Source organism: Poecile atricapillus, chromosome 24, assembly GCF_030490865.1.
Source record: "Poecile atricapillus isolate bPoeAtr1 chromosome 24, bPoeAtr1.hap1, whole genome shotgun sequence".
Classification (NCBI taxonomy): Eukaryota; Metazoa; Chordata; class Aves; order Passeriformes; family Paridae; genus Poecile; species Poecile atricapillus.
In genome coordinates, this window is record NC_081272.1 from 6,906,349 (window position 1) to 6,932,832 (window position 26,484).

Here is a 26,484-nt window from a genome sequence, read left to right on the forward strand (position 1 = left end):
CGCAGCCCCGGACAGCTGGCGGGGGTAAACAGGGCCGGGGGCGGGGGGCACGGCCGGGGCCCCGCCGCGGCCCCTGCGCTGCGTCCCGCTCTGCCCCGCATGGATGGAGCCTCGAAACCTCCGCTGCCCGCTGCGCTCGCGCCCGGGAGGCCTGACAGGTAACGGGCCGCCGCGGGCCGGACGGGCCCCGCGGCCCCTCCGCCCTGACAGACACCCCCATCCCCGCTCCCTTCCCTGCCCGCCGCCCCTCGCTGCCCCCTTCCCTGCCAGCTGCGCCCGGTACCCGCTTCTCTCGCAGCTCCATCTGCCGGGCCCCTGCTCTGCCAGCCGGCCCCGGTGCCCCGCTCCCTGTCAGCGACATCCCCCCATCCCCTCCCCAGCCCTTTCCCTGCCAGCCGTGCTCCCCGGCTTCCCAGCTCTGCCCCTGTTCCCTGTTCCCTGTCAGCTGCCTGCCCTACTGGCCCCAAACCCTTTCCCTGACAGCTACATCCCCATGTACCCCCTTCCCTCCCAGCTATCCCCCCTCACCTCCCTTTCCTGACATTTCCCCCATCCCTGTCATTCCCATCACTTCCATCAGAGCAGGGGGACACCTCAGGCTCTGTCAGGTGTCCCCTTATTCCCCCAGGGTGTCACCCCCTTCACTTTACTGGGAGTCTGATTCCTTGTACAGAGTCATCCTCTCTCCCCAGCCCCTCACCCCCATTTTCTCCAGGCCCTCTTCCCCCCATCATCTGCTGGTACCACCCCTGCCAGGTACAGCTCCTGCTTTTTTGGCTTCCCTTCCCACCCCTGGCACTGCCCTGTCCTCACATTCCTCTCCCCTTTCCTGGGTGTGACCCTGCCCTGCTCCCTCTGCTCACTGTCCCCTTGCTAAAGCCTCCACAGAAACTTTCCTTGCCCTGGTGGGTGTCCTGCAGCTCCTTTCCTTGGGGAGGGGATCAGCCTCTCCTCCTCTGCCAGTTAAACTCCTTCCTGGAGCTGCTGGGCCATGCAGGACCTGGCACTGGGATGTTGCTTGTGCTGGGCTGAGGGGTCGCCTGGCATCTTCCCTTTTTCCCGTGGATAGGTGAGCTGGGGATCGAGGGAGAGGCAGGGCTGCAGTGGGAAGCAGCCTGTGGCCTGAGTGTGTCAGAGTTTCCCTGACAGACCCCTCATGCTGGCTCTGTCAGGGCTTGGATCTCACCTCTCCTCCTGGCTCCCTGCTTCTGGGGAGCCACTGCTGCTCCTGACAGCTCCTTCAGCTGGAGCAAAACCTTCTTTTAACAAGGTGTTTGCTGCTAACCAGGTCATTCCCTCTTGGTTTTTCAGGTTTCCTAAAAAAAAAAAAAAAAGTATTCCTATCTACACTTAAATATTTTAATTTGATCTGTGACCTCTTGGAAAGTCAAGGTAAAGAGGGCAGGGAAATAAGTTGTGAGGATAAAGAAGCCTCTTGAGGCGGGTTCTGGGTGGTATTTGGATGGGTGAAATAATTTATAGATGCTGAAGGGAAGGGCCTAAGGAATCTTCCCTTGGGATGAGTGGTGTGTCCAGAGGCTCGTGGTGTGCAGCGTGTTGCTTCTTCCCAATGACCTTGAGTTCGGAGCCTGAGAAATGTAGGCACATCCAGGCAGTTAGGAATGGGATTGCTTGTTTAAAACTGCTGATTTCAGGAGTCCTGCTGCTTTGTGGAGTTCCTTGGGGTGGATGGAGCTTTTCCAAAGGCTGTTGGTGCCAAGGCTGGGGCTCTGACCCCCTGTGCAGAGCCTGTCACTGTCACTGTGTTGCTGTGGGTGGGAGGTGCTCAGGTGGCTCCCTGAGAGGGAAATACAATCCAGCAGAGGAGCAGTCTCCCAAACCCAAGCTGTGTTGGGAACGATTGATGTTAAATTGATGGAATTATTTGTATTATCAGTGTTGAGGTTTTGTTTCCAGGCATGGAGTGAGTGTTCCTCCATGCCCTGGAGTACCCTTTGGAAGTGCACTTTCCCAGGAGCTTAAGGGGCTTTGAAATGACTGTCAGTGTAAAGAGAGCCTGCCAGATTTGGAGCCCACGGAAATCTGTGCCTTGTTAATTTTTGACTGTGGATTTAAAGGCCAGTTGTTGCGAAAGTTGTGTTTGTGCCCCTGGTGTTCTGTGTGGCAGGAGAGTCCAGCAGGAGAGTGCAGGGAGCTGCAGGTGGGCTGATCTGATCCCCTGTGTGCTCCAGGCAGCAGTTTGAGAAGAGGTGTCACTGGAGGGGGGGACAGCAGTTACTCGATCCCAGGTCCTGGTCTGGGGTGTTCCAGGAAGGTTTGGAGCAGTGAGGGATGAGGGAAAGTTGTCCTTGAAGGGTGATAGAGAAACGTGCCCCAGTGCCATCCAAGAAATAACCCCAAAGGGTCACGGAATCGTGGAATGGTTTGGTTGAAAGGGACCTTAAAGATGTTTTTATTGCAGTGGCAGGAACACCTTCCACAGCCCTGTCCAGCCTGGCCTGGAACAGCTGCAGAGATCGGGAGGGATGGGGTGGTCTCATACATGTGTCCTGTGGAGTCAGCACTGGTACCAACAGTGCAGATTTATCCTAAATTGTCCCTCACTCTGGGGCTTAATCCCTCATTCCACCAGGAGTTGGTTGTGCTGGGTTAGTTAAAAGTCAGAAGCTGCAAGAATGGGTTAGAGCAGAATTTGCATGGTGGTTTTGCCTAAAGAGGAACATACTTTACCAATTTCCATGGTGGAAATTTCCAAGGAATTTCCAATTCCTTTGGTGGTGACAGACTCTTTGGAGGGACTTCATGTTTGGATGCCTTTGTGTCTAAAAATTTGGGAGGCACAGATTATTTTTGTCTGATTTTTGTTATGTATGTTTTGCAGGAGATCTAAAATCTTGGGAGATTTTGTTTTATTCCAGGGTCAGTTTGAAATTTGAGGCTGGATCTACCTGAAAAGTGGTGGGGTCAATAGTATTTTGTGTTAAGAGCACTTAATATTTATTTTATTTTTTTTTCTTTTTTATTTATTAATATTTGAATGAGGTAACTGTCATATCCATGGGGATTGGGAGTCTGGGATTGTGATCAGTTGTGGCTGATGCTCAAAATGTGATCTGGAACGAGAATTGGGACTTCTTAATCCTTTGTCTGTGGTTCCATGGTAATTTAAAGGTTGCCAGAGCCTTTGTAGCTGTGGAATACCTGTTGAGCAACAAAAAATAGCAAAGGGAAGGGAGGAAAAGGCTCTTGGAGCCTTCTTGGCCAAGCAAAGGCACAAGATCTGGGAGGCCTTTGAGCATTTTACAGCATCCAGGTGCCAAGTCAAGCACTTTCCTGGAAAGAGACACCTTAGGCTCCTGCATTCCTGTTTGACTGGGTTTTATCCAAGCCTGTTACCCAAGATCTGATTTGATGGATGATTTTCCTCACCTGAATCTTTTAAAAAGTGAAGTTAAGATGTGTTGATCTCCTGAGAGCTGTACTACAGTGTTCTGTTGGGGTCACCTCTGAGTTACCACAGCTGGCAGTGACATGTCCAGAGAGTTGGGAAGCTCCACAACACATCAGTAATCCCAAAAGCACTCCCAGAAACAGCCAGCTGCTGTGTATTGCTGCTCTCACCCAGCCAGGGTGGGTATCAGAGTTCCACAAGGCAGAAAATACTGGCACAGAGGAGTCTTTGTTAAAAACCAGGGAATTTGGGTCTGTTAAGGAGTGGTGGTTTTGGGGGGTTTGGATATTCCTTCCCTCTGGATGTCCTGTTTATACAGAAGGGTTGTAGGGTATTAATGGTTTTGCAGTGACTTATTTAGCTCTAAACTGGCCTCTTGGTGAGGGTTATTTATGGCTGTGTATGGGAGATCTGGATCTTTCCATGCACAAGCATTTTTCCACGTGTGTCCTTGAGGTTGTTTCATGCTGTTGGAAGAGAAAGCAGCTGATTAGAAGTTAGAAATAGCCCTTCATTAGAAGTTAGGCATAACTAGAGGTAGGAGATGTGACAAAAGGACTCCTCCAAGAGCAGTGGGGTGTTTGTCAGTCGGGAGGTGACAGCCTGCCTGGCACTGGCATGGAGGGGTCCTAAGAGCCAAATTGAGTTCCTCAAAGAGGAAGACAAGAGATCTGCCTGGCAGGGAAGAAGAGGAGGAAGCTGGATGTTGCTTGGAGAGGGGAGGCTGTGGACAGAGCCTGGGAATGTTGTAGGGAAGCACTAAGAAGAGCAGAAGGCTCAGGCAAGACTGAGGCACTGAGGTGTGCTGAGATATTGTCCCTGTGTCTTTTGAGGATGGACTTGGGAGCAGCCTGAGGCCATCCCTCTCCTCCTGTCCCTGTTCCCTGGCAGCAGAGCCCGACCCCCCCGGCTGTCCCCTCCTGCCAGGGACTTGTGCAGAGCCAGAAGAGCCCCCTGAGCCTCCTTTTCTCCAGGCTGAGCCCCTTCCCAGCTCCCTCAGCCCCTCCTGGGGCTCCAGCCCCTTCCCAGCTCCCTTCCCTTCCCTGGACATGCTCCTGCTCCTCAGTCTCTCCTGAAGTTTGGGAAGCAGCTCAGAAACTTCTCAGGAGCTGCAGAGTCAGCAGATCCACCTGCCCTTGTGCCCAGATGCTGCTGCTTCCTCCCCTCCCTGTCCTTGGGAGCCATTCCTGAGGAAAGTTGTTGTGGCTGCCCCGTCCCTGGAAGCGTCCAGGGCCGGGTTGGACGGGGCTTGGAGCACCCTGGGAGAGTGGAAGGTGTCCCTGCCCATGGCAGGTGGGACAGGAGGGCCAGTGGAAGCCCTCCTGTGGCAGCAGAGAATCAGATGAGGTTTGCCAGGACTCCTGTTTGTTGCAGTGTTTCTGTGAAATGCTCTTGTTTCAATGAATCAGCATTTCCTCATTTAGAAGAGGAAAATTTTGGCTTGTTCTGCTTGGAAATGTTTTTTAATAGGATTTTTAGCTAGAGGGTTACGTAGGACAAAATGGGTGTTGGCAATTTAATTTTTATTCTTTTTGTTATTTTAAAGAGAACTGTAGAAGTGTCTAACTGGTCCAGGCTGTGGGATGGAAACTGGGGGAATTGCAGCACTTCTCAGGGACTGACTGATCCTTTGCTAGGCAGCCTGTGCAGCTCAGGGTTGTGACCATCACTCTGCACTTTGAGTGTTTTTTAGCAGGAGTAGCCAATTCCATGGGGTTTCAATTATTTAGGTTAGTACATTAAACTCCATTAAGAGTATGCAAAACTCATAATTTCTCCTGGAATTTCAATTTTAACTGGTCACCCCTTTCCTCTCGCTGAGGTAATTAGGTGTTCAGTTGTCACCTCATGGTTGTCTCTTGTGACTTCCAAGGAATGTTTATGCCCTTTTGGATATTTTAGGGATGTTTTGCTGGTCATGGAATGTAGTAAATGAGAGAGAGGAGGTGGCCAAAAGCATCAGTGCTGTGTTTATTCACAGTATAGCCTCTGTTGGTTGTAGAGTTTGGGAAACATGGCACTGGACAGGAGTGGTCATGGAATGGTGGGAGGGAAGCCTGGGACAGGACTCTGCTCCCAACTCACAGGGTCTTTTCTGGGGTAGAAACATGGATTTTCCAGGCTGATAAAGTCCTGGAATTTTGCTCATCATGAGGTTCTCCATGGGAAGTTCTCTCTGGGAACGGCCTTGAGTCAGACATTCATTCTTCCACTGTTCCTTCCTTGAGTTTCTTCAGGAGCCTTTATTCCAAACTTTTCAGTTCTTAGCCACCACTGCTTCTGGGAGACAGAGCTTGACCCTGTGTGAGAGTGACCTAACATGAGGTGTCCCTGCCCTGTCCCCTCCTGTGCTGTCCTGCAGGTAACTGAACCCCCTGAGGGCTGGTCCTGGCTGGAATGCTTGGATGCACAGCAGCTCTTCCCACAGCTTCTCTTCGTCTGCCCCACTGCAAGAAGATGGCAAAAGCCAACATCACCAGAGACATCATCCACAGGCAGATCAAGGTAGGTGTGAGCCCCGTGTTCACTGGTGCTGGGTGGAGAGAGGGGAGTCAGTGCTGGAGTGGGAAAAACTCCTGGTGTTGCCTTTACTTGGGAATGAGATCTCTGTTAGTTACATATTGATAAGCCCTGTAAGGAGCTTAAGAGAACAAACACACAGGACCTGTCACTGTCCTTAATGGAGAGCTGGGATGAAGTCTGGCATGACAGGAGCACAGTTCCTCTCCCTGGGCTGGTTTGCCATCAGCAGCTCTGTTCTAAGTTGAAGAGAGAAATAGAGCTGCTTGTGTTTGGGCACCACAAAGGCCCTTAGCCAGCTTCCCTCTCTGCTTTCTGTGTTCTCCCCGTGTGATCTTGCCATCAGAGGTATTTCTGACTGTAGTAAAGCTAATGATCTCTGTCACAGCCTCTCTGTCTCCTTTTCTTTAGAGAGTGCTCTGTTGCTTCCTTTGTGTAGGGAAAAAAAAACTTGTGCAGTGGTGGGATCAGTCATCTGATGGCTGCATTTGTGGAATATCAACGTGAAAGGACTGGCTGCAGCAGACACAATAGGCAATTATTGCTGGGACTCAGAAGCCTGAAATCATTTGCAGCTTTGCTGATAATCAGCATTCAGGAAAGGGATCTGTGAGTAGCCAGAATAAGGAACTGGGAGCTCGAGTGCTCCCTTTGCAGTTCGGTACCAAACTCTGTTATAAGCTTGTAATTTAATCCATGTGCAAAGATCTGTTTTGCTGCCCTAACAAGGAAGGGCTGGTTCTGTGGTTTGAGCCTTAGCCTGGGACTGTCTCAGGCTGTCTGCTCTGTCAGACTTTGATGTGTGACCTTGGGAAGATTGCTAAGTCAGGCAGTTCCTTGTAGGAAAAGCAATATCCTACCCCACAGCCCTCACAAAGCCACTGAGGCTGCAATAGCACAGAATTACACCTGCAGCACCTTGCATGGGCCTTGCAGTGCTTTAGGAATGCTCTCCACAAAAATACATCAAGGGGTTTGAAGTTTGTCTTGGAAGCTCCTACAAAAAGCCTGGTTTGCTTTGCCTTCAATCCTTTTATGTCTGTCTCCATTTTGTCTTCAAATAGCTTTTGGTGTGTGTTCATTACTGAACATTGCGCTGGGAAGGGAATTCAGCACGTCAGTGTCTGCTCTGGGACTGCTGGTGGTGCTCCAAGCACCACCAGGGTGATTTTTTGGGCACCACCAGGGTGATTTTGACATTGGTGTTCCCATCTCTAAATGCTTATGACCAAGTTGATGAGCGTGGCATGGAATGGGACCACAGCTGGCTCAAGTCCTAGGGAAGAATCTCCATAGACATTTAGATGTTCCATCCAAAATCTGACTTGCATTCTTTCTCCTTCATTCCTGCCTCTGCAGTTGGCCTTCTTTCATCAGAGCCATCTGCTGGTGCATCTGTGAGCCCTGTGAGATCACAGGGGAAACAAGTGTCCTGCTTTCCTTCACCTTCATTTGTACTGCCGCAGCTCTGTGGCAGCTGTTCCCATCCCTCTGGAACAGCCTGTGCCGTGGCACTGCAGCTCTGCTCCCTGCCTGAGGAACAGCCCATCCCTGAAGGCAGCAGCCCAGCTCTGCTCCCCAGCTCTTCCCCCCGTGCTGCTGGTGCCTTGGGATGGGCTCTGCAGTGCAGAGTTCTCCTGGGCAGCTCTGGGCCAGTGCTGCTGTGCTCAGGGTTGAGGTCCTGCTGAAATCCTTGCCAAGGGGTCATAACAGGCATTCCCAAGTTCTTCCACAGCTTCTGTTTGAGGCCCAGGGTAGGGTGAGCTCACTCTGCCTCGGTCTGGGCCTCTCAGAGCTGGTTTTGGCTCCCCAGTTGGAGCCTGGCACTGAGCTACAAGGCCTTTGAAATCAGTTCAGGGGCAAAGATTAAGATCTGCCCACCTGGAGATGTTCAGAGGATGGGGAGGATGGGGAGGGACTTGTCACAAGGATGTGTTGTGATGGGAGAATGGGGAATGCATTGAGCTGAAGGAGGACAGGGTTAGATGGGGTATTGGGAAGAAATTCTTCCCTGTGAGGGTGGTGAGGCCCTGGCACCGGGTGCCCAGAGAAGCTGTGGCTGCCTCTGGATCCCTGGCAGTGTCCCAGGCCAGGTTGGATGGGGCTTAGAGCAGCCTGGGACAGTGGAAGGTGTCCCTGCCCTTGGCAGGGGTGGCACTGGAAGGGTCCCTTCCCACCAAAACCCTTCTGGGATTCTGTGACTCCCTACTACAATACAGGACCTGTGGACACTCCAGTACCTGGAGTGATTTTTAAACTTCAGGAATCTTCTCTACAAGGGAGAAAGGAGTGTTGTGCTTGCCGTGGTCAGTGTGGTGCTTGTTTGCTCTGCAGGAGAGGGGAGCGCTGGGCTTCGAGCGCCACTACCACGTCACCGACCCCTTCATCCGCCGCCTGGGGCTGGAGGCTGAGCTGCAGGTGAGTGTCCAGAGAGCAGAGCAGTTCCCTGGTGTGCACCTTACTGCAGGACTGTCTGAACTTCTCTGCTGTATGAGGTAAATACTGATTTCTTGGACCCCCAAACTGCATTAGAGGCAGGAGTAGCTCAGTGAGAGCTTGCGTGGGCTTTCTGCGCTACCTGGGGCACCTACAGGAGAGCCCTCAGCAGGGTGGGCACCACCTCCTCTCAGCACTGATACCTGAAGAAGACAATTGTCAGCTGTTCAACATACTCAGCTCCACTGGGATCCCTAAGGAACAGGTTGTAGTACAGTCTGACGTACCATAGAAAAGATTTTAAGATTATACAGAATATTCTGAGTTGGAAGGGACCCACAGGGATCACTGAAGTCTTAAGTGAACATCCCCATCTGGGGGTCAAACCCACAGCCTTGGCATTATCAACACCCTGCTCTACCCCACTGAGCCAGCCTCTAACACAGATTATCTTGGTTTGGGAGAGAAAAGGATTCTTTTGACCCCCTTTTCAATCACATCTCCCACATCAAATGCTGCTCAACACTCCCCCACTTCGTGGTGCAGTCGTTGGTTAATGTGGATGAAGATGGATGATGTAGTCACCCAGCAGCAAGGTGCTTCTAACAGAGCTATCAAAAGTGCATTTTCCCTGTGTTCCCAGAGTGGCTGTACATGTAATTTGTCAGCCTAGCCAAGGGCTTTGGAAGCAAAGTCACCTTTCCATGTGTACAGCAGGATTTCAGCTGTAGCCTCTGAGACTAAACTGCCATTTTATTCAACACTACCTTTTTTCATTTGTTTCATTTTGCCTTTTCTACCCCAACTGCTCTAGCATGTCTGTTTTTTTTTTGGAGGTGCTTATCTGCCAAGTGTGTAGAGCTCTTTGCAGGGTTGGAATAAAAAAACCCTGCTTTTAGTGGACAAAGTTATTGTTTGTGAGGAGCTCACTGTGTCCTTGTCTTAGGACAGCTGTGTTTGATACATCTGAGGTTTGAGTAATACCATCTTCCCTTGCCTCCCTCCCTCAGGGTCACTCTGGGTGTGTCAACTGTCTGGAATGGAATGAAAAAGGAGAGTAAGTATGTGGCTTCATTTGGGGAATCAGCAAAGCCATAACCCCAGGTTTTCCCAGGAGTAGGATGTAGGTCATGTTATCATAAGCAGCTGCTTCCCATTTCTAGTAAAGTGGAGCTCAAGCTCAAATTTTGAGCTGTAGTAGAGCTCACGCTTCAAAAGAAGCTTTATTTTGTTAAATATATCTGGATATTATTAGAAATGCCCCTTTAGTGAGTTCAGAAGGGAAATGGTCAGACTAAGAAGTGGAGATTGAAGGCTGCTTCTCTTCTCTTAAGTGGTATTATGGATTATAATGGATCTTTAGGATTTGCCCAGCTGGTGGTGACATTTCCCCACCCCCTTCACCATGCTGTTTAAAGCTGCTGCTGGGGGACAAATATCCAATGGAAGGAGGTAGAGAATTCACCCCTCTGCAATTTTAGAGGGAAACTAAAGAGCAACTTCCAGTTACCAAGTGGAATGAAGAGTTTCTGTGTGAGAAATGAGTGGATTGGAGGAAGAGTGGGTATTTCTACACATGCCTCTTATAACATCCAAAGTATGCCCTCTGATACTCCTCAGAATTACTTACCAGTGAAAATTCCATGTGCTTGAAAGGGAATGGCTACAAGGAAATCCAAGTTTAAAAGAGCTGAGAGTTGCAGATGTAAGATTCCTTTGGTTCAGATGCAGATGGATGGACAAGGCCAAGAGCACCTTGAAGTGACTTTAAAAGCAGTTTGTGGTTCACCCCATGAGCCCTGGGACTGCCTGGGCACATCTGGAGCCCGGGAATGGCTGCCTTGGCTGGGCTTCAGAGGTGATGCAGAGCAGTTAACACAGCCAGGGTAATAAGGAAGGTGCAGGCCCTGTGTTTTGTTGTTGACCAAACACTCCAGTTTTCCCATCACAGTCCGTGTGAGTTGCTGCAGTCAGCTGTGTTTTCTGTGGAATTGCAGTTTGTCTGCCTTAGCTCCTAGACCTAGCTGAAGGGATGGGTGCACGGTGAGCAGCAAGAACAGGCAGCTGAGGGAAGAGAGGAAATGGGCTGGTTAGGGCTGAATTAATTTAATGGACATCTGTGGTCAAACAGCTCCACGGACCCAGGCAGGGTGTGGAACAGCAGAATTCATGGTGAATATTTGTCTCCTGCTCCTTTTAGCTTGTTGGCCTCTGGCTCTGATGACCAGCATACCATTGTGTGGGATCCTCTGCACCACAAGAAACTCCTCTCTATGCACACAGGACACACTGCAAACATCTTTTCTGTCAAGGTATGTGCTCAGAAGGAATGAGCAGCTAACAGAAACAGCGACCTGAGCAGTAAAAGGATAAAGCCTTGCTGGGAAACATTTTTCTGCAAGCAGCTTCCCCCCAAAAAAGTTTAATATTTATAATTCTGGGGAAAAAGATTAAATCTAATATTGCACTTAGTTTATGTGGATCCCAGGCTTATTCTCTTTGTGAATTGGAAGGAAATGTTTGTAGTAAATTGGGATGTGTGATGGAGACACTCCTGTGCTGTGGCTGGTGACTCTTGAGTGTGCATACTGACCTGTATAAAGGGATCAGCTCACGTTCCTGAAGCAGAATTCCTGCTTGGTGCCTGCCAGGGTGTCCCTGTGAGCAGCCTCAGTGCTTCTCCAGTGAGTTCCAATCCCTCTCCCGCAGTTCTTGCCGCACTCGGGGGATCGGATCCTCATCACTGGAGCTGCAGATTCCAAGGTGCACGTCCATGACTTGACTGTCAAGGAGACGGTGCACATGTTTGGAGATCACACCAACAGGGTGAAGCGGATTGCCACGGCTCCCATGTGGCCAAACACCTTCTGGAGTGCAGCAGAAGATGGCTTAATCAGGTACAGAATTCCAGTTGGTTTGGGTTTGGGAGCCATCACAATGTGTGCTGTGCACAGACCTGAAGAGAGGCTGTCTCTGCACTCAACAGCTTCAGTTCATCTCTCCCTTTCCTAAAACTGGAAAGATTTATCTTGTAGAGTCATAAATGCTCTCCTCAGCTCCTCCATTTTCCTCACTGCTGGAAAGGGAGGAAAGGAATAGGTCATGACTTGGGAGTTTAATTTGAAACTTGAATAAATCTGTGCACATTATAGATCTGCTTTTAATGACTATCCTGGTACTGAGGCCTAGTGTGTGTTGAGCTGAGGTGCTCCCAGTAACCTGTGGCACAAATGGCTGTTGTCCTTGTCCTTGGTGTCATCTCTCTTAGCTGTGTCAGGGGAGGATTAGGCTGGATATTGGGAAAAGGTTCTTCCCCCAAGGGTGGTGGGGCCCTGACCAGGCTCCCCAGGGAATGTCACAGCCCCAGGGCTGCCAGAGCTCAAAGAACGTTTGGACAACGCTCTCAGGGGTGGGGTGGGATTGTTGGGGTGTGTGTGCAGGACCAGGAGCTGGGCTGGTGATCCTTGTGGGTCCCTCCCAGCTCAGGACATTGCGTGAGTCTCTTCCTGCTGCTCCTGTTAGCCGTGGTGTGTGTGCCTCACCCCATCCCTCTGCAGGCAGTACGACCTGCGGGAGAACAGCAAACGCTCCGAGGTGCTGATAGACCTGACAGAGTACTGTGGGCAGCTGGTGGAGGCCAAGTGCCTGACAGTGAACCCCCAGGACAACAATTACCTGGCCGTGGGGGCCAGCGGGCCCTTTGTGCGGCTCTACGACATCCGCATGATCCACAACCACAGGTAACAGCACCTGCCTGTGGGGGCACATTCCTGGACTCTGGTGGGAGGAGGGACTTGCAGGGATCCAGCACTCACCTGTTTCTGGGAAGTTTTGCTCCGCTTTTTCTATCACCCAAAGTCTTTTTGATGAGTACACCGGGGTGGTGTGGCCCCATAGCTGTGTGGGCAGCAGGCCTCGTCCTCGTGGATGGGCAGGAAAAGCCAGTGTAGATGGCTTCCAGCAGCAGAATGCTGTGGTTGTCATAAGGCTGTTCCTCTCTCTGGGTAGGAAAAGTATGAAGCAGAGTCCTTCAGCTGGAGTGCACACGTTCTGTGACCGGCAGAAGCCCCTCCCGGACGGGGCAGCGCAGTACTACGTGGCAGGTATGGGCACTGGGGGGGACTGGGGGGCACTGGGGGGGACTGGGGGCACTGGGGGGAGCTTCACTGCCTGAAGAAACAGAGTTCCACCCATCACACACAAACCCCCTGCTCAGAGGATCTCTTCCATGGGGTGTTGTGTGGAATTGCAGGTTATTTCACCAGGGTGGTGAGCTGGCCGTGTGTTTTTGTCACTCCTGCTGGAAAGTGAAGGGTTGGATATAACCTGAGCTCTGTAGCCTTTCCTGGAGCTGGTCCCAGCAAAGCTGCTGTTCAGAATCCTGTTGGCACAGAAGTGACTTGTCCTCATCCTGCAGATGAAGAGTCAGTGACGCAGTATCTGAGCAATCTAGATGACATTTTTCTCCAGAGCTCGTTATTTACTATCTTTTACCCCAAAATGTTCGGGTTTTTTGTGGGTTTTTTTAATATCTCAGACCAGCATGTTCAGCAGACCAGTTCTGACAGTCCTGCTCCTGATGAATCCCACTAGAGGATTCCTCAGGTCCCCTGAATTGGTCATGCAACACATCTGCTGTCTGAAGAACAGGACTTCTGTGTGAGCTGAATATTTAGGAGCTTTGGTTTTCTTGCACTGAGGGCTTTATTAAGGAAACCTAATTAGGGGGTTGAGGATGGAGGTATTTGCAGATGGCTGCAAATCACAAAAGCCAAATCCTAGTGAATCCCTAAAACTGAGATTCTGGCTTCTGCAGGCTCATTGGTAACAAGGCAGTTATAATTCTTCTCTTCATGTGAAGGTGGCTGTGCAGAATTGGAGTCATGGAACCACAGAATGGTTTGGGTTGGAAGGGACCTTAAAACACACCTTGTTCCGTGCCATGGGCAGGGACACCTTCCACTGGACCAGGCTGCTCCAAGCCCCTTCCAGGCAGGCCTTGGACACTTCCAGAGATGGGGCACCAATACCCAGAAGGTGTGAACAGGCTTGGAGCAGCCTGGTCCAGGGGGCAGCTGGGGTAGGACAAAGACAAGTGTTAAGAGTTAAACCAATAATTATGGACCTGTCCTCTCCACAGGGCACCTCCCGGTGAAGCTTCCAGACTACAACAACCGGCTGAGGGTCCTGGTGGCCACGTACGTCACCTTCAGCCCCGACGGCACCGAGCTCCTGGTCAACATGGGAGGGGAGCAGGTGAGGAGGCAGAAAAGCTTCACTGTGGGTCACTGGACATTGTTGTGTGCTATTGAAAATAGGTACAGCAGCTTCTCTGTGGGTAATGTGATTGATTTTAAACTGCTTTCTGATTAATTCAGGCTAAATATTTGGGATTAGGGATATAGTTGTTACGTTGTCACTGATCAAAGTTAAACCACGTTCTGTTGTGGTTTTCCAATTCACATTTCACTCTCTGGAAGAGGAGAAAGAAAATAAACAAAGCCAGTTCTGGAACTGACCTTTGTTGACCTGGAAAGGATTTCATAACTCATTCTTGGAACATCAAACTGCTTCTGTAATAGAATGTAGTGAATAAGGAACTTGGAGAAGCAAAGGCCTTCACCTGGAATATTGATTGCTTTAATTTTAAGCTCTGGGTGATATTCATGGATCTTTTGTAAAGCCTATCAATGGAATGAGAAAATCCTCCTGACAGCATTAATCAGTGTGGATTAAACAGGACCTTTGCTTGTGGGCAGGTTGCACTGTGCTTGTCCTCTACAGCTCTTTCTCACATGTGCACTCACTCCCTTGAGGAGAAGGGAACCGTGGGCTGTCCATTCCTGTCCCAGTACAGCTGTGAACTGGGATTTCACAGAGCTGCCTTGGGAGTTTCAGTTCCCCTGGGAAATACTGGTTTCATCTCAGAGAGACTTTTTCTCAGTGTCTCACCTCTTTTCTGTCAATAGGTGTTTGGTTTCTTCATTATCATTGTGTTAATTGAAGTATCTTAGTTGTTTTATTGAAATATGAAGCTTTCTGAGCAGGCTGGCCAATGGTCAGGTCAGCTTTTAAGTTCTGCAGGTATGGAGTAAGCCCAGGTTCCTGTTTCTCAGTGTTATTCTCTCTGAACTGGGCTGACTGGGGCACACCCCAATTACTGCTGCCATCCCTTGTGTATCTGTAAAAAAGATAACCAGTGAGAAAATTGGAAATAGGAAACACAAACATGGAACTGTGTACCTACTGAGCCCTCTTTTATTTCTGACTTGAGCATCTCTGTTTTGCAGACTTGTCTCATGCTCTTTTTTCCTTTCCTCAGGTCTATTTGTTTGATCTGACATACAAACAGCGACCATACACTTTTCTCCTCCCAAAGAAGTGCCACACTTCAGGGGGTAAGTGTGATGCTGTCACAAAGGGAGTGAGCAGCAGGGTGGAGTTCTGTACTGCACAACTCATTTTCAGGGTGCAGGAGGAGAATGAAGCAGGGTGTGGGTTGTATCAGTTGCTGGGCTGTATCTGCAGTGTGGTTCATGCCCTGAGTTCCAGAATCCCTCTGCAGTGGGACAAAACACGAGGGCAGAGTGACCTGTGGAGAGAGGGGGGTGTGTGAGTTGAGAGTGCCTAAAGCTGTGCTCGGGGACTGAGCAGTGGTTGAGGTCCTGGTGTCCTCCCAGACCATTCCAGGATTCCATGACAGCCCAGCCATGGCCTGAAATCAGTCAAAGGTAATTCCCTTCAAGCTGCCCTCGCTCTGTGTGAGCACTCAGACCTGTGTGTGTCTGGTTTTCTGATCTAGAATTGCATTGCAAAGGACACTGCAGAGATTGGTAAATGTAAGAGGACAAATCAAATCCGGGTGGCTGAAGGTAGAATCATGGAAGTTTTGTTTCTGCTCTGAACGGGGCTGTCGTGTTGGGTTGGCCCTGCTGTAAAATAAACCCTGAGTCTGTGGAATCTACACTGATACTTAGCATGGTTGTATCTTTTTCTAACCTTCAGAAGTGCAGAATGGGAAAACCTCTACCAATGGAGTGTCCAACGGGATCCATCTCCACAGCAACGGCTTCCGCTTGGCCGAGGGAAGGGCACACGTGAGGTGAGGGCACAGCTGCCCCTCCAGGGGGTTCTGTGGCTTTGTCCTTGTCCTCTGCCTCTCAACAGGGTGAGGTACTGCCAAAAAGGCAAATCCCCTTGCCCTGTTCCTGGATTGCCTGTGGTGGCCTCTGTCCTTGGGGCTGTGTTGGCCTCTGGTGCCTGGGCTGTGAACAGAAGTCAGACCAGGCAAGAGCATCCTGGGAGAAATTGTCTGTGAGGATTTTTCCTCTTATGATGAATTAAGGTGGACAAAACTAAGAAATGGTTTTTCAGGCCTGGAAGCAAAGTGTCCTGAGTGGTGGTTGCTTCCTGGCCTGCAGGAACTGTGTGTTGATAGTGGCAGAGGCTGGCACGTGAAGGAACCTTGCTTCCCTTTGCCATTTTTTGGGCACTTGCCTGCTGCAAACTGAACTGAAGCTGCCAGAATTGTACTGTGACAGCACTGGAACACTACTGCCATTGCTGGCATGGGAGCTAGGACTGGATGGAGCCTCTTCCATTGCTGATTTCTTTCTTTAAGACCAAAATGCAGTTGGGGCGAAGGAGCAGCAGCACATCTTGGTGGCTGTTTTTCTTCCAGCTGATGAGACTTGGTTCAAAGTCAAGACACTTATTTAACACCATATATGGGTAGTCTGGGTTCCTCCAAAGTCTCTTTGTGGACTGTTTCAGCTCCTCTCCTCTAGATGGCCCCTCCACCGCGGCAGCAGGAACGGGGCTGGAATTTTGGGTTGCGGAGCATGGGCCTGGTGAGCTCAGATGCTTCTGCATGTGCATTGTTGTGCATTGCTAAAAGAGGATTGGAAACGTTGCTTATGCAGTCGAAACAAAGACGTATTGGTGAAGTCTGATGCTTAAAATACCCACTGCTCAATTTGGAGTGTGTCTCTGTAGATGAATAAAAAATGGGAACAGTCGAATGATGGTCACACTGATGTGGAGAGACTGCCAGGGGGTGGTGAGGCCCTGGCACAGGGTGCCCAGAGAAGCTGTGGCTGCTCTGGAAGTGTCCACAGGGCTTGGAGCAACCTGGGCTAGTGCAAGGTGTCCCTGCCCATGGCAGGGGGAGGAATGAGATGGGCTTTAAAGTCTCTTCCAACCCAGGCTATTCTGAGGTTCTGTGGTCAAAACCAAACTTTCCTCTTGAACTCTGGTTCTTCAGGTCCAGAGTCCCTTCTGCCTTTTCCTGAACCTTTTTTTAGGAAGTCTAGCAATCTTCAGCTAAGCTGGAGCTGAGCACTGTGGGCTCTGACCTGGAGTGAAGGATGTACAACTTAACCTGTGCTGCTCCCTTCTTCCCCTGCAGCCCCCAGGTGGAGTTGCCCCCGTACCTGGAGAGGATCAAGCAACAAGCCAATGAGGCCTTTGCCTGCCAGCTGTGGACCCAGGCCATCCAGCTGTACAGCAAAGCTGTGCAGAAGGCCCCCAACAATGCCATGCTCTATGGGAACAGAGCTGCTGCCTACATGAAGCGCAAGTGGTAAGGGGCAGTGTCACTGCAGGTGGCTCCCAGGGGCACCTTGGTGAAGGGCCTGGTGTCCCTCTGTCAGGTGGGGTTGGGGTTATCAGATTGAAACATAATTGGGTACCTCTGGCACAACGGTGCCAGCAGTTCGTGCTGGACAAGTTCTAGGGAGGCACAGCAGGTAAGCAGCCTGTTGTTTCACCTGCTGATGTGCTGTGTGAAATCCTGATCCTTTCCTGTTCAAAAAGAAACCCCAAATCCACCTCTGGTTCACAGTATTCTGGGTGTCTCCAAGGGTGTCTGTGTTTATTTGGGTGGTTCTGATTTGCATTAAAGAAGGGCTCTTAGACCTGCTGTCAACACATGACGTAATGGTGACTGTGCTTTATAACAGCTCATGACAGAAGGTTGTTTCAGGGCTGGCTTTGGTTGCTGCTGTTTTCAAGTACCTCACACTGCAGACACTCAGACCTGGTGGTTCCTGTGCTACCCCAGTTAACCCACACTCCTTTGACTGGAAACAAACCTCAGGGAGGGATCTGGGGAGGTGTCAGATCCTTGCAGTCTGGAGGAGATTCTGCCCTGCTGGTTGCAAAACACCCTGTCAGCCTCTGCAGTAGGTAATGTGTGCTCTGACCACTGGCCAGAGCTGCATCCGCAAGATACAGCTGAGTTATTTTAGTGCCTGTCCCCTTGAGCAGAGTAAGACTGAGTACCATGACTTGCCATTAACATATTTAAAATAGCTGTGGTCCTTCATCTCCATTTGCTTTGTGAGGATATCCTTCTCCTCTCCCTGCTGAAATCCCCAGTATGAATTCTCCTCTCTTCTTGCCAAGATAAAGAGCAGCCAGCAGTTGTTGTGACTGTTGGTAACTGGCCTACTGGCTGTTTTGCAATAGCAGAGATTTGGGAGCTGCCTCAAAAAGACCTCAGTGTTCCAAAGGAGGAGAACAATAGGTTGGGATTAAGGGATGGAACACAGAAGCTGAGTGCTGATCTCATGAATGACATTTTTCTTATAGGAATCGTTTTTCCCGAAGGGTGTTGGCACATCTGAACCTTTCAGTGTGTCAGCTACTGCTTTGCCACAGTTTTGGGTAGCAGGAAGATGTGAAAAACATACACACAGTGGATTTCTGTGGCATGCAGGGGGTAGGATTTAAACAGCACTGAGGTGATACCTTCCAGGTGCAGAAAAGAGGCACTTTTCTGCTGGGAACAGTTTGTGGAGTGTGGAGAAGGTGGCTGGGATGTCACTGAGCAGGAGGAGAGGCAGACAGTGACCCAGGCTGAACCACCACGTGTCTCTGAGGTGTTCTTGATGTCTGGAGCAGGACAGGCCACCCTCAGAACCCTGCAGGTCCTGCTTTGGCCTCATTCTCTGAATAACAGAGAGAGCAAGAAAAAAAGAAGGTCTGTAATTTCCTAACCTCCCCTTGTTCATCTCCCTTAAGATGCTGCTCATATTTTCCAGCACTTCCAATGCTGTCCTTTGAAATTTTGCTCCTAAAAGCCAACTGCATCCCCCTCTGGATTGCTTTCAGCAGTCCACGTTGGCAGTGCTGAGCTGATTTCTAGTTTTGCACAAGCTGAGTCAATCCTGTAACAAAGGGAGAAGTCAGAGCCTGCTTTACATCCCACCACGTCCATTTTCACACCAGCCTGTTGGGCTGCCAGCGCTGGTAGTTGAGCTTGAAGGATGTTTGAGGGTGGCAAAGCAGTTTAAAAGCCCAGTCAGGTGTGCAGATGTGAGACACCTGTCTGTCATCCTAACAGGTAACTTGCATTCCCTCCTTCCCTGGCTAGAAGTGTCCTGAATTAACCCTGGCAGTGCTGCAGGGGCAGCCCTGGAGAGCCGTGTTCCTGCTGCAGATCTCGTGGGCAGGGCTGTGCTGGGGAGGGGCCCTGGTGGGTGCCTGGACCAGGAGGGAGCTGCAGGGTGAATGGTTTGCCAAACACGCTCCTGCAAGGTTTGGAGCTCTCCTTAATAAGTCCAGACACTGGGACACCTCTTCCCTGTTCCACCTGCACGTGAGGAGGAGCTTCTGAGGGTGACAGAGCACTGGGACAGGCTGCCCACGGAGGGTGTGGAGTCTCCTTTACTGGAGATACTCAAAACCAGTCCTGAGGAATGTGCTGTAGGGCGCCCTGTTTGTACAGGAAAGGTGTCCTGCATGACCTCCAGTGGTCCCTTCCTCCCTGACAGAGGTTGCACATGATCTAAAATTGTTGCTCTGCGAATTCATCACCTCCTTGGGAGTGTTTTGGACCTTAGTAGGTGCAGTACACAGAATCCTGGAATGGTTTGGGTTGGAAGGGGCCTTAAAGCCCATCTCATTCCATTCCCTACCATGAGCAGGGACACTTTCCACTATCCCAGGTTGCTCCAAGCACTGTCCAGCCTGGCCTTGGACACTTCCAGGGATGGGGCAGTCACAGTGGGGCATGTAGGTTACAGGTATGAAACATTATCATTATTATTATTATTATTATTAACCATCCAGTGGAGCCTTGGCACTCTGTTTTGGCAGCCTGTGGTGTCTGAGCAGTTGGGGCTAGTGCTGGTAGCCCAGGTGTGTGCCCTGCCAGCCTGAGCTGAGCTTGGCACAGGGCTCAACAAATCCCTCCTGCTTCCAGAGCACAGCCAGAGACAGCCTCGCTCCCACAGCCCCGAGCTCAGGGAAACCAGGCCGTAACCAGGATCCAGAATCTGCTCACTTGTAAAGCTGCATGTTTTTTGCTGTGGAGGTGTGAAGAGGTGCTGCTGGAGCCGGTGTGTGCGGGAGGCTGGGAGCTGTGCCGTGTGTCCACACAGGGGCACGATTGAGCCGTGACAGGGAGCCCGCCTGGCACGGGAGGGCTCTGCTGCCTGGCCAGAGGGCTGCTGCAGCCTCCATCTTCAAAGGACTTCCCGAAATGTGCTGCAGCAGGGAGCTCTGCTCTCTCGGATTTAAAATGGCAGGTCAGGGCTGGCGGGGCAGCCTGGTGTGGTCACATCCCAGAGCTGCCTGTGGGCGTCTGCAGAGCCCTTGGGGAGGCTGGGCTGGGTCAGGTGGTGCCCCCGAGTCACAGCAAATGCTGTTAGTGAGCTCCTGGGGTGTGGGATTGTGTAGAGAGCTGGAAACAACAAGCTCTGGAGTGAAATGAGGGCTGGGAAACGGCAGTGGAAAATGTTTGCTGTTGCTGCTGGGGCTGGCTAATCCGCTGCTCTGTTTTCCTCAGGGATGGGGACCATTACGATGCTCTGAGGGACTGCTTGAAGGCCATTTCCCTAAATCCGTGCCACCTGAAGGCCCATTTCCGCCTCGCCCGCTGTCTCTTTGAACTCAAGTACGTGGCAGAAGCACTGGAGTGTCTGGATGACTTTAAAGGGAAGTTTCCAGAACAAGCACACAGCAGTGCCTGCGATGCACTAGACAGGGACATCAATGCTGCTCTCTTCTCCAAGAGTGATAACGGTGAGTGCTGCTGCTCCTGGGCTTCTCCAAGGTTACACTGAAATCTAATGAGCACACAAGGACTTTCCTCCTTAAACTATCCCTCTGAAGTAAAGCTCCAACTTCTGAGAGAGATTGATTGTTGCTGTGCACAAAAACTGGCCTGAGCCTGTTCTTGCCTTGTGCCCGGTCCTGGTTTGCTCTTGAGTGAGAGTGTGATAAAAGGAATCTGATGTAGCTGGGAGATAATCTGGAAGGAAGGAAGCTCATGCTCAGAGCCCTGCTCCCTGCTGGAATTGTCCTTAACCCTTCTCCAAGGCTGCTGGGGTCTCCTGGGGTGCGTTTTGTTTAGAACTCCCCCAGTGGTGCTGAGGGAAATGTGTTGTCCTTGCAGCTGAAGACAAGAAGGGGGGTGGCCCCATCCGGCTGCGAGCCACGGGCCGCAAGGACTCCATCTCTGAGGACGAGATGGTGCTGAGGGAGCGCAGCTACGACTACAAATTCCGCTACTGCGGCCACTGTAACACCACCACAGACATCAAAGAGGCCAATTTCTTTGGCAGGTACGCTGGCAGACGGTGGCAGGGGCACAGGACAGGAGTGAGCAGCAGCAGGATGATCTGTTCCGTGGAGCCTCACGTGTAGCCCCGTGTTTCTGTTCATAAAATGACACGGACACTGGTTTGGAGGGTTGGGACAAGCTGACAGGAACCCTTCTCCCGTGTTGCTGCAAGAGCAGCTGATGAGGAGCAGATGCACAGAGGAGCTGGTTGGGCTAGCGTTTCAGAAATCCATGTGGGATTGAAAACGGGGCTCCTGGGGACGCAGGGAACCAGCATGGGGAGCTTTGTCTGGATTACACATCCAGTGTGAGGGGTGTCAGCCAGCTGATGACAGAAGCCATGTGAAATTGTCAGCCTGCTGGAGCCTGGCTCTTGAGTGTTACCCCCAGTCTCTGCTCCTCTGCCCTAGCAATGCCCAGTACATCGTCAGCGGCTCGGATGATGGCTCCTTCTTCATCTGGGAGAAGGAAACCACCAACCTGGTGCGTGTGCTGCAGGGAGACGAGTCCATTGTGAACTGTCTGCAGCCTCATCCCAGCTACTGCTTCCTGGCCACCAGCGGCATTGACCCGGTGGTGCGACTCTGGAACCCCAGGCCCGAGGTAAGAGCTGCAGTCAGAGGCTCCCTGGCTGTCAGGTGCTGTCTCCTGCTGGGATCCCCAGTGCAGCAGCAGCAGGAGCAGCCCCTCCTCAGCCCTGAGGGCTGTCCCTTGCTGTGTTGCAGAGTGAGACCCTCAACGGGCGCGTGGTCGTGGACATGGAAGGTGCTTCCCAAGCCAACCAGCGGCGGATGAACGCGGACCCGCTGGAGGTGATGTTGCTCAACATGGGCTACCGGATCACAGGACTGACCAGTGGTGGGGCTGGAGGCTCAGATGATGAAGACAGCTCAGAGGGGCAAGTCCAGTGCCGGCCCAGCTAAAACAGAACTGCCTCTCCTTCCTCTAAAAGATTGGCTGAAAGGGAACCGAGTTTCCTTGGTCCTGAACTTTCTCTGGTGAATGACTGCACTGTTTCGCACTATGCACAGGGTAGGACAAGCTGGCAGGGGCAGGAGTGGCCGTCTCTAAACCATCACCTCCTCCTCCTCCTCCATGGCAGTGCAGTCCGGGGTTTGCCTTTAGTGGAATTTAGTCCCAACAGGGGTCTTTGAGTTGTCTGTGAGCAGTGTAACTGGTGATTATTTTTCCAGAGCTGCTGTATGATCTGGTACAGGGGCTGTTGCCTGCATTGCAGGGGGGGATGTTAAATTCCTGAATAAAACACAAACCTAGGGCAGGGGTTATGGAATGAATTTACTGCAGTGATTTTGAAAGCTTAACTGTGCTACCAGCCTGTCTAGAGGCCCCAGGTTTATGGCTGTTGGCCATGAAACACCTGTTTTGTCCCATAACATCTTTCTCCTGGCTTCCATCTCAGACACGTCAGCAGATGTAGCTGTGCTGTACTGGGGACTGGAGCTTGCCTGTCTTGTCCCCCTGTCTTAGCTGAGGGATCAGTGGAGGCACTGGGTGTGTGCAGCTCCAGGGGGCAGAACAAGCTTGGCTGGTTCTGATACTCCCTCCTGTGCTCCCTGAGTCCGTGGAGGGAGGTGACAACAATGGGCTCAGGTTGGATCAGAAGCCTAGGGCTTGTGTAGCTAAAGCTGCTGAGGAAAGGGGCGGGTGACAGCACCTCTCCATTGCCCAAGGTGTGTAGCTGTGTTTGCTTTCTCCTCTGCACATCACCTGTGCAGGAGCTGAGGGCGTTGTCATTGTGTGAACAATGCAGCTACAGTCTGCAGCTGTCACAAGCAGCATTTCTGTACAGCCAGCTGCTCTGTCTTGGCCAAGGTGGGCCTTCCCTGCCTCTGTTGGTGTAACATCAGATGGATTCGTGGTCCTCTCAGGAACCCTCCTTCCTCTTCCCACTGCCCACACCCTGACGGGCTGCAAAGCCAGGAGCACACCTGGAAACACAGCACTATACTTCCATTCCTTCCCCCTCCTGTAACACACAGCCCTGTTTTCCCCTCTTGCAGTTGCCAAACACTAAATACCCCACAGATCTTACACAGCTGTGCTACAACCACCTCTGCAGGTTGTTTTTTTCTAGGACTATCAACTAAGACCAAAGAGCCCCTGGAGATCTGAACCGCTCTGCGCTGTCTCGTGTCTCTTCCTGCCGAAGGTCTGAACATGTTAGCCTTGGTCCCAGGGGTGTGAGGTGTGTGTCTGGGAGTGTGTGTGCATGTGTGTGTGCTGTTCTTCCATGTGGTGCAATCCCTGGTCTTCCTGTTGCTGCCGTGGAAAGATGAGAGGCCTCCCTTTCCTCCCCTGGCTGCCAGGCACTGCTGAGCGCAGCTGCGCGGGGCTGCCTGAGCCAGGGCTGCCTCTGCCTTCCAGAACAATCCTGGAGACGAGGAGGGAGAGAGGTCAGCTGGCAGCATCTCTCCAAGGACACTGTTCCCTGCACGGAGAGAGAGCTGAGCCCCGAGGGTGCCCCTCTGACAGAGACCTGCCTGCTCTGTCCCAGGGTGAGGCCCCAGCTCGCCCCGGTGCCGTGGGAGCCCCTCAAAGGGAGCAGCTCCCCGTGTGCTCTGCCCAGCTCTGGTGGCAGGATCAGCCTCCCCTGTCCTGCTGAGGCACAGCTCACCTGGGCCAGGTGTCCCTGAACTCCTGGGGCAGCTTTGTTTGTTTGTTTTCACGCAGTACCTGTGACTGTTGAGTTCACCTGGCCGGGAGCGTAGCCAGGTGCACCCCGGGCATTTGCTGCTCTTCCAAGCCCAGAGGCAGCAGAAAATTCTCCTCACTTGGGTGGCTTTCTGACATGCTCTGCCCTTTTCTTTTTTTGCTTAAGGCTTCCTACTAGACGCATCCTCTTCTTTTTATTTTTTTTCCCCTCTTCTCCTCCCACTCAAACTTTTTTTTCAGCTTTCAGTAGACAACGTCTGCAGACTTTGATTTTTAAACTGAGAGACTGAGATGGAAAGCTCTGAAGAGAACAGACCTCTCCCTCCCCATTCACCTTTTGCTGTGGCAGCTATTTTTTGGGTTTTTTTACCCTTGTGAGACAGTGCAGCTCTTTTACCTGCCAGTTGCAGTGTGAAAGCAACCAGATTTCCTGCCTCTGCAGTGGGTTGCTTTGTTTTTAATGGCTGCTTTGGTTAAAAAAAAAACGAAGATTAATAATAATAGGAGAGAAGGGGAGAGAAAAACCTTTCTGCCTCTAGCCCCTTTTCCCCTTGCTGTGGGCAGATTACCTGCTTGTCGCTTGTTAACAAGGAATTTGTATTTATTGGTGAAGGAAAAAAACATGCTGGGGAAGTCAGGAGAAGATGTTGCTTTATTGACCTCTGCTGTTTACTTCAACCCCCTCTTTGGGAAAGCTTCTTCCTGCTCTTTCTGGTTAACTCTTTCTAGCCTGGGATATGCAGGGATGCCTCCTTTATTTTTGTATTCTAGCAATGGGCTCTCCGTTAGGAGACTCTAGGATTCTCTTAGTGTTGCAGTGACCATTGCTTCTCGCTTTTTTGAGTACTAAAGACGATCATCTCGTAAACTTTGCCCCTGCAGTTGTAGAGGTAACACACGAGCCTTACTGCCCTCATTAGAAGGAGCAGAAAACTTGTTTCTCTGGTCCCTGGAAGAGAAAGGGTTAAGCGATTAAACAATTCTTTGTTCTAGTTCTTTCTTGGTGTTGTTTTGTTTGGGGGATCCTTGTGGCTTTGTTCTACCTTTCTGCTGTGTGAGGGTGGGTGGAGGGTGCTCTGGTTGGGCCAGCTGCTGTCGGTTCCTCGGAGATCAGAGGCTCCAGAGGCTCCAGAGCTGGCGTGGGAAGGGCCTGGCTTGCCCAGAACGTGCCCAGGAGCCACGGTGGCCACGGAGTCAGTGCTGAGTTGATGTGTCCGGGTTTGGGAGCGAGGGTCCGGAGCTGCCAGCGCTGGGCTGGGGATGGGAGCAGGTCCTGCAGGGCTCAGGGGCTGTCTCAGAGGCAGCAGAACTCTGGAGTCCTGGTGAGGCCCCTGCTGGACCAAGAGCCAGGGACAGGCACAGAGCCCATCCTGCCGTGTCCCTTGGCCGTGGAGCCAGGGTCACCTGCCTGAGTCACCCTTCCTGAGATGTCCCTGTGTCACATTCCCTGCCTTGCACGGTGTGTCCAGCACCAACCTGTGCACCAGAGATGTTCCTTTGCTAAAGGATTTCACAAACTCGCTCTTTCCTCCAGGTCCCTGCTGCAAAACCTCCCAAATATTTCCTTGCTCTGCAAGCTGCAGGCCTTAAGGGAGAGTTGGAAAACCAGGCTGTTATTTTCAGAATCCATTTGAACTCTTCCCTTAAAAATTCCTGTTGGACACCTTTCAGCCGAAGGTCTTTTGAGGCCTCTTCGTTTCAAATCCTGTCTGATATAAATTATTGCTTTAAAAGGCAGCTCTGCTGTAACAAAGCAATGAGCATCCATAGCTGGAATTGGCAATCAGCTAATTGGGTCAGCTCTTGGAGTGAGTGGTTGGAAGCTGCGTGTTTGAATTGTGGGTGGAAATGGGTAGAAGGACCCAGAAAATTAGTTTTATTTGTCATTTGGATGAGAGGATTGGGTTGAGGAGGCAGAGGAGGGATATGCTCTGGGATGTGGGGGGAGGAACAGCCTGACTGACAAATTCACTTTTCTCTGATGGAACTGTTGGCAGAGCCAGCAACAGAACTGCAGAGGGCTGGGGATGGGTCCTGGGAGCAGAACAGGAGCAGGGTGTCGGGAATGTGCTGCTGGGTCCTGGGAGCAGAAGGGGAGCAGGGTGTTGGGAATGTGCTGCTGGGTCCTGGGAGCAGAACAGGAGCAGGGTGTTGGGAATGTGCTGCTGGGTGCTGGGTGCAGAACAGGAGCAGGGTGTCAGGAATGTGCTGCTGGGTCCTGGGAGCAGAACAGGAGCAGGGTGTTGGGAATGTGCTGCTGGGTCCTGGGAGCAGAAGGGGAGCAGGGTGTTGGGAATGTGCTGCTGGGTCCTGGGAGCAGAACAGGAGCAGGGTGTTGGGAATGTGCTGCTGGGTCCTGGGAGCAGAAGGGGAGCAGGGTGTTGGGAATGTGCTGCTGGGTCCTGGGAGCAGAAGGGGAGCAGGGTGTCGGGAATGTGCTGCTGGGTCCTGGGAGCAGAAGGGGAGCAGGGTGTCGGGAATGTGCTGCTGGGTCCTGGGAGAAGAAGGGGAGCAGGGTGTCGGGAATCTGCTGCTGGGTCCTGGGAGCAGAACGGGAGCAGGGTGTTGGGAATGTGCTGCTGGGTCCTGGGAGCAGAAGGGGAGCAGGGTGTTGGGAATGTGCTGCTGGGTCCTGGGAGCAGAACAGGAGCAGGGTGTCGGGAATGTGCTGCTGGGTCCTGGGTGCAGAACAGGAGCAGGGTGTCGGGAATCTGCTGCTGTGGGTGCTGCCAGGAGCTCAGCCCCTGGAGCTGCTGCGCAGGAGGGGAGATGGGGACCCCCTTTAGGGCTGGAGAGGAGCTGGGTGTTGTGGTTTTAAAGACACTGGGCTTTGTCCTGGATTTCTGAGGAATCACCATGGCCAGCCCTTGGCTCG

General features: G+C 51.7%; 1 protein-coding gene across 2 annotated transcripts; it reads left to right on the forward strand.

Moving 5' to 3' along the window:
- On the forward strand, nucleotides 1–24,601 carry WDTC1 (WD and tetratricopeptide repeats 1). Of its 2 annotated transcripts, XM_058856316.1 has the most exons (16): nucleotides 3–158; nucleotides 5,775–5,917; nucleotides 8,267–8,350; nucleotides 9,379–9,425; nucleotides 10,569–10,680; nucleotides 11,078–11,265; nucleotides 11,926–12,108; nucleotides 12,377–12,471; nucleotides 13,509–13,624; nucleotides 14,691–14,766; nucleotides 15,374–15,470; nucleotides 16,776–16,949; nucleotides 20,160–20,395; nucleotides 20,769–20,937; nucleotides 21,347–21,539; nucleotides 21,662–24,601. In XM_058856316.1, exons 2-16 carry the CDS (start codon nucleotides 5,810–5,812, stop codon nucleotides 21,857–21,859), a joined length of 2,076 nt encoding a protein of 691 aa, XP_058712299.1. In that variant the 5' UTR covers nucleotides 3–158; nucleotides 5,775–5,809; the 3' UTR covers nucleotides 21,860–24,601. The 2 variants fall into 2 exon arrangements, with proteins under 2 accessions (XP_058712300.1, XP_058712299.1); XM_058856317.1 differs by lacking the exon at nucleotides 16,776–16,949 and having other exon boundaries at nucleotides 1–158.
- The last annotated feature ends 1,883 nt before the right edge of the window (nucleotides 24,602–26,484 follow it).